Consider the following 12374-nt stretch of genomic DNA (forward strand, 5'->3'; position numbering starts at 1 on the left):
ACATTAGCGCTGGGAAATTAACAGTAATCCAAACTGATAACCAAACTTAATCTTGCTCGTGTAGGTTAATCGGTTAAATGAGAAACCGTTTTGTAATCAGTAATCAAAAAACGTGATGTCTAATCACTTGTTTATAATCAACTAAATTGACTCATCAAATTAAGTGTAGCTCTATACTATAATAGTCCTCAGTCCTCAGTGTCCTCAATAAAAGCTTGTAGATCGGCTATTTTCTAAATATTTTTGAAAACTTGAAATGAGACATTCTGCCCAATGAGTACTTTCTACTTTTGATACTTTAAGTACATTTTGATGCCAATACTTTTGTACTTTCACTCAGGTACATTTTGAATTCCAGTGTTTTACTTGTAACAGAGCAGCATTTGAGTACCACTGTACCTGTGACCACTGTCCCATCATCCAGGTGTGGTGGCAGGGCGCTGCGCTGCAGGGCCTCTGCAGGACGGGACGGGACGACGGCGAACAGTACCGGTCCTGGACCGGGGTCCTCCCTGGACCCAGGCACCCAACCTCCCTGCTGCTCACCCCCGAACCACACGTCACGTTGCACTGCAGAGCACAGGCGGAGGGACACATTTTAACCCATTCTGACCTGAGATCAGATTCTAAAAATTCTTTGATTTTTCAAAAATAGCAGACCTACAAGCTATGAGCTTGTAGATATGCTATTTTTCAATAGCTAAAGCATTACATAATGCTAACACCAAAAGGGGTTCTCGCCCAAAATGGGTTAAGGCTTATTCATATAGTCCAGTTTTCAGTGACAAAACAATTCAGAGTAAGTTTTGCTTCACTTGAGTATTTACATATCAATACTTAGAGATACGGAGACAGAGATAGATAGACATTTTTCAATACTATGGTATTCTACTCGGCTACATCTCAGAGGCAAATATTGTACTTTTTTGCTCCACTACAATTATTTGCAGGCTTTAGTTTTAGATCTAGTTACTTTGCTTTACTTAATTCTTACTAATAATACATTAACCACTTACATAATGTGGTTACATTTTGAAATGGGACATAAATCAGTTCAATTGCTTTGGTGCTTTAAGTTGGTGTGATGCCATTACATTTAAACTTTTATTTAAGTACATTTTGAATGGGGGAGGGCTTTTACTTACAGTAACAGAGTATTTTCTTTTATATAGTACTTCTTCCACCATGATAGCGAGGCAGGTTAACCATGGGGTTAGAAGAAACATGTACTGTAATCGTGTCACCAAGATAAGCCTAATTTTTTCCCCCAAGAGGCAGGGCTGCTGGGAGACCTGTTGCATTGTCAGTGTCTGGTTGTAACCAGAGGGGGCAGTGTTGAGCTTCCAGCAGCAAAGCATAAGGAGCTCTCACCATCTTTGCAGTGTCCAGATGGACAAAGACAGCAGTAAAGAGAAGCTGCTCTGTCTGAACGCATTATGAGATGTATTTCATAGACATGTAATAGCGCTCATTGTTAAAATAAGTATTGTATGACAGTGACTTGACTACACCAGTTCAAACCACATGGTTCAGTTAACATTGCTAACAAAACGCAGCAGCTGAGTGCAGGATACCTTAGTATGTCCAAAACAGATCCTACAATACAAAACAATACTTCTCAGGAAATGGGGAAAACAATCAACTGTTTTCCAGTCGCTCAGAATGCAATCTTGTAAACCGGCTATTTGCTACTTTTGCGTGACACTCTTAAACAATGGACATTCAATTATACGGAAATAAAAATAAACACAACTTGAAACATAATGGAGATACAAGGTGTTGTGCCCGCACAGCGTTATGTATTGTATGACAGTGTGACTACAACAGTCTCAACCATATGGCTCAGTTATCATCGCTACCATAAACAGAGAGACAAATCATGGATGGACAGTTAAAGCTGCTTTGACCCCAAGTCCACTGATGCTTTATGGGGCCGATCACGTGCGACGACAGAGACCGGGAAGTTGGAATACATCTTGCATGCGGTAACGTGGCGTATGTTTGAGTGTGCAGCGTATAACGATGATGATGATGAAAACATTGGCCCATTTTGAGGCCAAACAGTGATGATAGGAAGGAGGTTGTAATTAATGGAGGAAACACAAGTGGAGCTCTACCATAAGAGCACCCGCCCCTCCCCCTTTGCAGTACGAGGACCTTACTGACAGTCCTTAAATGGCATCACTACTGAGGGTCAAAGCAGGAGAGAGAGAGAGCATCACTACTGAGGGTCAAAGCAGGAGAGAGAGAGAATTGTGCTAGCATCACACAACATGTGCTACTCAGTGCTACCACATGCATTGGGCCTCATGTTTTAATGCATTCGTTCTCAACCTTTCCAATGTCAAGGACTCCCAGTGAGACCATACATAAACCCACACATGATAAAGGTATAGGCCTATTGTATCTTTGGGACCCGTTCTACACTGTAAAATATAAACGGATCCATTTGGTTCCATTTGTACACTGTACATTTGTACGCTGTTTGTAGCTAAATAAAATCACATGACAAAAAATGTTTGAACGGGACCTAATGTGTGGTTTGTGAAACAGTGTGAAAGAACACATTAGTGCCGTTTTCTAAACAATTAACATTGAGACAATATGTAAAATTATGATGTTTTAGTCAAATTGTTCCTGCTGTCCTACATACTACCAACCAGGTGAAGAAATCACAGATTGCTTTTATATTAAATATCTGAGACTATTGAGATATTATGGAAGATGCTTAATTTTGAACAAATTGATAGTTTGACCACTTCAAATGCTCTAATCTTAAAATAATAACGGAGTGACGCATTGTGAGAGCTAATAAAAATATAGATAGGCTGATTTTGATGGAATCCAAATGACTGAAATCAGTTGTGGCAACTGAGAACTTTAATCCATGGATTCAAGTGGCTTAACGTGTGTTGAGTGCCAGCACACACAGCTGGTGCTCTGACGATCTACAGAGCTCTGTGAGTGTTTTCCCTTGCCAAAAAAAAAGAAAAACCTTGCGAGATGATTTAACATCTGTCTCCCACACTAACATCATCTTCATTGAAAACACAGACTTTAAAGGTGCCTGGTCCGTCAACGGATATATGGAGATTAATTAAGAAGAGAAGGCAACTCTGTTATGACGTCTCTCACGTCCGTTGCCACTAGGGCCGGCGCTTTAATTGTCATCATGATAGCATGTTTCCAAAACAGCTGTAGGAAGATAGAGAGAGAGAGAGAGAGAGAGAGAGAGAGAGAGAGAGCAAAGAGAGATCAAAGAGAGACAGAAGAGAGATAGATAGTGAGAGACAAAAGAGTGATAGGGGAGAGACAGAGAGAGAGAGAGAGTGTGTGAGAGAGTGAGAGACAAAAGAGTGATAGGGGGGAGAGAGAGAGAAAGAGACCAAGGACTATTTACGTGAGAAAGCATCTGAAATGGAAACGGCTCTCCGGTTGTGAAAATTCTCCAGACAATGTGTCCTCCTGATTCCCTCGACATTTTACAGAGTACACCTCTTGAGGCACCCCAGAAGAAAAGATTGAAGACAGAGACAGAGAGAGGCTGCTTACATCTTGCCATTCTCCAACCACCCAGGTGTAATGGGTGCATTCGCTGGCTTGACAGGGCTGGACGATGGCGGGGCGAGCGAGCATGCCGCAAAGCTCCTCTCTCACCTTCCCGGTGCCCTTCAGCCTGCAGTAGATGTCTCGCTTCCGGACCCCGACTCCACAGGTGACAGAACACTGGTAGAGAGTAGAGACATAGCCAGAATGACACACACGCACATCAAAACAACAGAATGACACACACGCACATCAAAACCACAGAACACTGGCAGAGACAAAAGCGAGCATGACACAAACGCCACAGAAACAACAAGAAACCTACGAGGCTACTGTGTGAACAGAACACTGGCAGAGACACAGAGAGAATTACACAAACGCAGGCACAATGACAAGAAGCCCAAGACAAACAATAGAAAACCAAGAGTCACTTTACTCACTTAAAAACTCACTTTACTTGCTGTATCTGTGTGATGTGAGTGGCTGCCCATTTATGGTTCCATCTCATAACCACAGCTTTAAAACTACGTGGGTCATTATGAAGAGGACTCTGGACACTTGCATTTGATGATTTACAACCTGACATGCCCATTTTGGCCATGCCATAGGCAGACATTTGCATGTTAAAAATGTATGTACTGTATGGATACTGTGAGCTTGTACTGTAGATTGCTATTCGTCATACAACAAATATTATAGTGCTTAATGGAGCACCTTACCCAAGTCAATTAATTTGGTTCCCTTTGAAACAGCTTCTAAATACACTGCTCTAAATGCACTGCTCCGTCTCTCCGCCATCTTGGCCTACATGGTACAGTACCTTCTTTCTAGCCGACATGCCATTTTGTTTGCCCGTGGGACCAACCTCTCAATGTGCCATTAATACTTCAGAAACATGTTTAGTTTGGTCTGCAGACTGTGCATCTCCGCTATGAATCACCTTTAACGATGTGGTCCAACCATACAAAGCAGCACGCTAGCTTTGTTGAGCCATGTTTCTGGGTTCACAGTCACACGTGGACCAGGGTCTTATGTATCACAGCATGTCTTTGATGTCCTTTGGGACAGAATACCTGCATAGCGAGGGAGCCCTCTTGTTTGGTGTGCTCTATGTGTGCCTATATGGCTTCGCCCTAGACCTTTTTCGGATATTGGACAGGACATAAGCTACAGACACTAGTAGCTACATAAATAGCTACAGACATAAAAAATAAAAATGGAAATTATGTGTTTTATGTATGTTTTCTTCTTACTAATTATTTGATCGGCCCAAAACATTGTGTTTATTGTCATGATTTGTCACGAGCTAAGTTGGCTTTGTCCGCGGCGTCTTTAAATAAATACTCATAGTACTTTTTGAAAAGTCTATGAGGAAAATGAACGGGGAATTCTCTTCCAGGGCTCTCCTCGCCATGAAAGGGGGCGGGACTACGACGCTATTTGAAAATAGCCAATCCACAAGCTCTACAAAGCGATACACCGCAATGCCTTGTGAGCTTTTTTTTTTTTTTTATAATATTTGTTTTATTCGGAAAGTGCAGTATAATTGTACATATAGCATTTCTACAAACGATATAAGAGCAGTTCCCAAGATTTTCTTCTTTTCTTTTTTTTCCCCACCCCTCTTCCCTCCCTCATCCCCCCTCCATGTGGCAACATCTCCAATGTCTCTGTATAGTATAGTCCTTTTTCCTATATAAGACATCGAGTCCACACTCAAACAGAGACAGGCACGTCAGTAATACTTCAGGTGGTACATTTCAGGAGGACAAAGAAAAAAGAAAGAGTGGGCGGAAAAAGACATAAGAAACAAAAAACAACAACAACTAAAGTATATACATTTATGCTGAGGGGGACAAAAACAATATAGCTTTGGTCTTCGACCACGAGAGGAGGAGAGGTGTCTTATACATTTTATATTTATACAATCAAACAGCAGGCAATGAACCAGTGAGATTACACGAAGTCCGCTCTCAGGGGGGCAATATGCACAATCCAGTTGTTCCAAATTTGGTAGAAATTGTCTAATCTAGTTCTTAACATGTATGTTAATTTTTCCATTTTGAAGATGTCTAGGACTATTCCATGCCAATCGTCGCCTTGTGAGCTTTATAGTCTATTTTGGAACGGTTTTAACAGAATGAGGAAAAAAAAAACGTTAAATGTACAAAATAATTCAATACAATTAAAAAAAACTTCTTCTGCGTGCATGAGTTATTTTTGTTTATATGGACACAGGATGTTTTTGTACATTACATTTTGAATAGAAGACATTGACATTCACTTGCAACAGTGTGAGATGGAGCATGGCTTTAGTGTTCCACTGATAAGGCTGATTTCCGTGCAGACATTCCCGTGGACCTTTCTGCCTTTCGGATCACGACGAGGCCCTCCGTGATTGTGCACAGCCGGACCAGTGTGTGCATTACACAGTGTAGGGTATCGCGTTTCCAGAAGTTTCCAGATGTATTTGCGTTGCTCGTTTCTCATTAGGATCGCATGTTATCATTGCAGGGTGTGTGGCTGAATAAACGTGGATGTGGGGGGGATTTTTGTGTGCGTGTGTGTGTTTTCTTAAGACTTTCAATTTCTGGACCGAGAACAAAAGTAAATCTGACCCCCGGACAAAGATGTACAAACAGGAGGGGAGGCCTTATTCCTTTATATTGTAGGCAGAAAGAAACCTTGTATCTCCATATTTCAACCCCCCCCCGTAACATTGGTGTCACATTTGACTCCACCCTCTCCTCCCCCACATAAACCAGATCACCAAAACCGCCTTCTTCCACCTCAGGAATATCGCCCGCCTCCGGCCCTTTCCGTCTTTCCCTACTGCCGAAACCCTCATCCACGTATTCATCACATCCCGGATTGACTACTGCAACAGTATACTCAATGGCACCACCTCCAAAGTCCTCAACAAACTACAACACGTGCAAAACTCCGCTGCCCGCCTGCTCACCAGTACACGCTCCAGAGACCACATTACACCCGTCCTCCACGACCTACACTGGCTTCCCGTCAAACAAATAATTCACCACCTACAAAGCTCTCAATAACCTGGCTCCCCCCTACCTCTCCGATCTTCTCGAACCATATGTCCCCCCCCGCTCCCTCAGGTCCAGTGAAGCCAACCTCCTGAAGGTCCGCAAGGCCAAGTACCGCACCTGAGGGGACAGGGCCTTCTATGTTTCGGCCCCCAAACTCTGGAATGAAATCCCTAACCATCTCAGAGTTGCTCCCTCTCTCCTCTCTTTCAAAACCTCACTCAAAACCCACCTCTTCAGGATAGCTTTCCCCAGCTGAGGTCTGGTTAGGATGTCCCCCCCTTCCCTCGTTTATCCCTTTATCTTTTTAACCCTGTACTGTTTTGCTTTGTTTTTGAGTGGTGCAACCACTCCTACAACCAGTAATGTCCGTGTACATACCTGTGTACCTGTGCCTATGAGCACGAGTATGTTACTTTTCATACCAGTAGGGGGCGCCAGAAACAGAGAGAGGGGTAGTGCTGTGTCTCTAATGAGAGAGAGAGAGAGAGAGAGAGAGAGAGAGGGGGGGGGGGGGGGGGGATTGCACCACTCAGTTCACACGTGTGTGATTTTTTCTTAATAAAGTCTGTTCCTAGTGTTCCTATGTAAAGCGCTTTGGGTATTTAGAAAAGCGCTACATACATTTGAGCTATTATTATTATATTTCGACTTTTTATGTTTTCTCCGTAAATGAATGCATACAAGAGTGTTGCCCTAAAGTAGTGAAAATAGCCGATCTACAAGCTCACAATGCGTCCTGATGTGACACGTTGTGAGATTGTAGATCGGCTATTTTCACTACTTTAAAATGATTATGAAGATATATTTAAAAAAAGAACGAAAAAAAAAACAGTTTTGGACATACAAGGTTTTCGGCCCGACACCATTCTAAATGTGAAAGCGAGAGCTCTATTGCAGCACTATTGGAGCTGTTGTTGCGACCGGTTGATAACGGTTACGGATTTAGGAAACTTGATTCTAATCTGGCTGCAGGAGATTTATGGCTTTCCTTGTTAGAGATGACACACAGGCGGAGCTGAAAAATGAGGAGACTATTTGATGTCGGTGCGTTGAGTAGCTCCAGACCTTAGCTAGCAATCTGCTGGCTATCGGCAATGTGTGTGTGTGTGTGTGTGGGGGGGGGGGGGGGGAGGGCAAACGGTAAGGGCACAAACTGAAAATAGCCGATCTACACGCGTCACCCTGAGATACGTGGTGAGCTTGTGGATTGGCTATTCTTTCAGACGCACGACTCGGTGCACGACTACATAATAAATCAGGTGTTACCAATGGGAACTGACGACAATTCATGACAGACAGTTATGCTATGTTTTATACTTCGCTGTACGGCTCTTATACGTGGAGAAAATAGCCAATCTAAAAGCCCACTGCCCATATTTTTTCACAAAAAAGAGACACTTAGAGACTGTAAAAGCTTACAGCGTTGTGAGCTTTTACTGTAGATCGTCTACAGTATTTGAGAATGTTGAAAACTTTTGAAACAACTAGTAAAATAGGACATGAGAGCACTTTGACTTTTGGGACTTCAAGCATATCTTGATGCCAATACTTTTCTACTTTTACACAAGTCAAATTTCGAATACAGGACGTGTACGTATTTCTACACTGTGTCGTATTGATACGTTGTACTCCTTAAAATGAGGTATGGACAGAGCACGTTCTTACACCACTGGCGTACATGCCAAGGTGAGTGTGTGTGCGTGTGTGTGTGCGTGTGTGTGTGTGTGTGTGTGTGTGTGCGTGTCTGTCTAACGGGGGTCTGCCTTCGTGCTGCTGCTGCTGAGGTTTTCATAGTTGTCTAAGGTATGGATGTTAAGATATAAAACATGTCTTTATGCTCTGGCTGAGGATTTCATGCTTACTGGTGGTATGTGTGGACTGTGGAGGCACACATGATTACTTCCAGACACCAGGGAGGGAGGGAGGGAGGGAGGGGGGGTGGGGGGGGAGAGAGGGGTGGGAGCGTCAGGAAGCTCAGGGTTTTCTCACAAGGAGGTGATAAGGAGGATTGTCTGAGAAATTGATTGAAACATTTCCTACCACGCAAAATGTGTAGAAAAAGTTAAACTTTAACATTAACAAAAAAAACTCTTATTTTTGGACGTAAGAGGTTTCCACCCGACAGCGACGATTGCATCCACGAGAATGAGAGTTTTTCTCACTGTGAGAATGCTGCACTGCTCTATGTCTAGTTTGCTTCTGGACAGACCAACCCCCTCTCCTCTCCCCTCCCCTCCCGGTGACCTTGTCAGACCGTGACAAAGCATCCTCCCACTGTCTACTGCTCAACGTCTGCGTGATAAATTTGAGTCTTTCACGTCGTCTCTCTGTCGGCTCCCCGCAGCTGACTGCTGCGCCCCCTTCCCAGCGGGAGTCTATCTGAGACAGACGTGTGTCAAGGCTCCACCAGCCTGGCTGGAGGAGTGGCCACTCCGCTAGCAGATGCCATGCAAGGCAAGCTCTGTGTGGTTGGTCCACCTCCACCACCACTCCCCCCATCATGCCTGGTCTCTTCTTGCTCTGCCCATGCAGTGTCTGTTTGTGCTGCAGAACCCTGGGGAGCCTATGTTATTCTGCTGTGCCTGGAGACTCTATGTCACTCTGAATGCCCACTCTGCTGAGCCTGGGGACTCTATGTCACTCTGAATGCCCACTCTGCTGAGCCTGGAGACTCTATGTCACTCTGAATGCCCACTCTGCTGAGGCTGGGGACTCTATGTCACTCTGAATGCCCACTCTGCTGAGCCTGGGGACTCTATGTCACTCTGAATGCCCACTCCGCTGAGCCTGGGGACTCTATGTCACTATGAATGCCCACTCTGCTGAGCCTGGGGACTCTATGTCACTCTGAATGCCCACTCTGCTGAGCCTGGGGACTCTATGTCACTCTGAATGCCCACTCTGCTGAGCCTGGGGATTCTATGTCACTCTGAATGCCCACTCTGCTGAGCCTGGGGGCTCTATGTCACTCTGAATGCCCACTCTGCTGAGCCTGGGGACTCTATGTCACTCTGAATGCCCACTCTGCTGAGCCTGGGGGCTCTATGTCACTCTGAATGCCCACTCTGCTGAGCCTGGGGGCCCTACAGCATAGTATGTCACTCTGAATGCCCACTCTTCCATCTGCACAGGAGGACTCAGCCTCGCACGGACTCGGTTCTGGTCTGCTTCAGTCATTTAACAACGTTCAACATGTCATTGTCATTATATTATATGCAAACACAAAATGTGCAGTCTATTAGATGAACTCTCAAAAAGCACAGGAAAAAAACATGAGATGACAACAGGCGATCACAATAGTAAACATGTCTTCGCTCACGTGGAAGACCCTCGTTCTAATCCAGGGTAGGGCAGGAAAGTTTCGGATTGCCGCTTTAATTTTCGGTGTGAAAAGTGTTACATTTTAACACTTCAGAAGAAGTAGGATATCTCACGCAGCTAAATAAATCCTGGCGCAACACCTCTGCAACACCCAGTATTGTACCGTACAGCTGAGAATCGTCTCACTACTAAAAGCATAGAATTTCCCTCCCCAACAATCTCAGTGTTGGGTCTACAAGTGGGAATATATTGCATATAAACAGTTCTGCAAAGCCTGCCTGCGGTGTTTAGCTGGCGCTGAGAAGAAACGGCACATTGCTCTTGAACGTGTGTAAACTGACGGTTGATTGAACAGGTGCTCTGTGTGTGCTCTGTGTGTGCTGGGAACCCTTGGAAACGCCTGGACAGTAACTACAGCACATTTACTCGAGTACTGTACTTAAAGACGGAGTGTCGTGAACCCAGGGAAGCATCTGTGTCGTTTTAGATACAGATACAAGCTCATAGTGTGGCACGAAGTGACGCAAGTGAATTCAGTTATAAGCCCTATTTCAGATATAGTAAAAAAAAGCCAATGTATATAAGCTCATAACGTGCTGCTAGCTTGGGCTTGGCGAACTGCAATTACTATTCATTTGGAAATGATCAGTCATTTTAGATTTTTGCGTTGGCTATAAAAAATGAGCAGATATACAAGCTCACAGCGCATCACTTTGTGTCGTGCTGCGAGCTTGTACATCTGATATTTTTGTTTTTGAAAAAAAAAAAAGTAGAATCGGCCCTCAGGTCCTAATGGGATAAGTTATTTTCTCAGCACTGAGGTTCAACAGTTACTGTTAACACCCTCCCCGTGGGGGAGCTGTGTAGACTTTAGGGGTGTATATTTTGGGAGTCAGCGGGGGACAGTGTTAGAGTAGACAGCACACATACCTCCTGCCACCTGTTGGCCTTCCAGTCGGGACAGCCTCTGGCCCGACAGGCCTTCTGCGTCCGCGGCCGCGCCACATGGCTGCAGTGCTCCTCCTCTATCTGGGTCTGGTTCTGGTAAACACACGCTATCTCCCGCTGCTTAGTGCCTCGGCCACAGCTAACAGAGCACTGCAGGGACAGAGAGAGAGAGGGGTAGGAAGGGAGGTGATGTTAGCACAATCTTGTTCAAAATGTATACTAGAGTCAGACCAATATATGGGTTTGGCAGGAACACAAGAGGGGGCTCGCAACTCACTTTTAAATGCTAACATTTCGACCTTGCAGTCTTTATCAAGTAACATACTGTATATCGGCCATTATTTTACTTTTTTCTTTTATGAAATCGGTACCGGCAATATTATGTGTACCGATGTTTAAACCCTTTCAATCTATACAGCGTTCTTATTTTCGTAATTGTTTCCATCGTAGGCGAAACGTTTTCCAAAGTGTTAAAATATAGCAGATTTACAAGCTCACAACTCGTCACAACTCACTGTGAGCTTGTGGATGGGCTATTTTCTTTTTTTTTAAAGCTGTATATGCGCTAGCCCCTATACAGCTTTTGTCCCCATTGACAATGAAAGGAGAAATTAGGTCATATGTTCCTCAAATATGACGTAAATTTGTGGCAACACAAATATTTGATGCCATTGACAATGAAGGGAAAATTTACGTCATACGTAGACGAGCAAATCGGCTAACCAATCACATAAATTAAGTTGTTCATGAGATGATGTATGATGATGTATAATGATAAGAGCGCCCCTCACTTCACACAGGTGTGATTTCTTTCCCTCTGTCCAGCTTTTGGTGTGTGTACAGTGTAACCCAAATTATGTCCAAACTCAAACATTAAATGCCATTGACAATTTTGAGTGTTTGTGTAAACAAACATTGCATAACACAAATTGATGGCGAAGGTGAGGACGCAAATTGTGTCGTCAGGTGGTTTCTAATGCAGCGATTGGAGGACACCCAAAATGACACATATTAGCCTGTGGACCCACATTTGCCCAACTAGACCGGTGCCAGTTGGGCACTGGCCTACTTGGAACGATGCAAGTTGGAAATGCATGCCCCACCCAAATATTATGTCTGTGTCCCCTTTGTGCCTATATATGGAGTTCTTTGTCAGGCATGCCCAAATATGGATGCAGTTGTCAGAATGATGTCAGAACAGGACAGCTCCATTATGGAGATCCGGTCCAGAGCCCGGGAAGAGGCCTTTTTGGGGCGGTTCTGGACAACCGTGGGTCCAACCAACTCGACACTGGGCACTGCACCCCATGTGGTGGGGTGGAAGTGGAACGTGTGTCGGTGGGGCGAACACTTCTCCATCGAGTTACGTGGGTTACAGATGTACAGAGACAATGCACAATATAATCGGTATTATAATCAGAATCGTCCATATTGGTCATAATAATGCCATATCAGATCGGTCTCAAAATAATCCAGTTTAATTCCTTTCCACAACAGCAAAAAAAATGT

At 44.2% G+C, this 12374-nt stretch overlaps 1 protein-coding gene across 3 annotated transcripts in view; it reads right to left on the reverse strand.

The window, feature by feature from the left end:
- Positions 1-12374, reverse strand: part of LOC308314834 (A disintegrin and metalloproteinase with thrombospondin motifs 20) — a 147256-nt gene that overhangs the window by 15158 nt on the left and 119724 nt on the right. For all 3 annotated transcript variants that reach the window (XM_080762575.1, XM_080762574.1, XM_080762576.1), the window contains exons 29-31: positions 10848-11015; positions 3553-3726; positions 400-570 (exon numbers count right to left, since the gene is read on the reverse strand). In XM_080762575.1, coding sequence (XP_080618701.1) covers positions 400-570; positions 3553-3726; positions 10848-11015 — 513 coding nt within the window. The remainder of the gene's footprint in view (positions 1-399; positions 571-3552; positions 3727-10847; positions 11016-12374) is intronic.

This window comes from Protomyctophum bolini (assembly GCF_963924005.1).
Source record: "Protomyctophum bolini genome assembly, chromosome: 4".
In the NCBI taxonomy this organism is placed as follows: Eukaryota; Metazoa; Chordata; class Actinopteri; order Myctophiformes; family Myctophidae; genus Protomyctophum; species Protomyctophum bolini.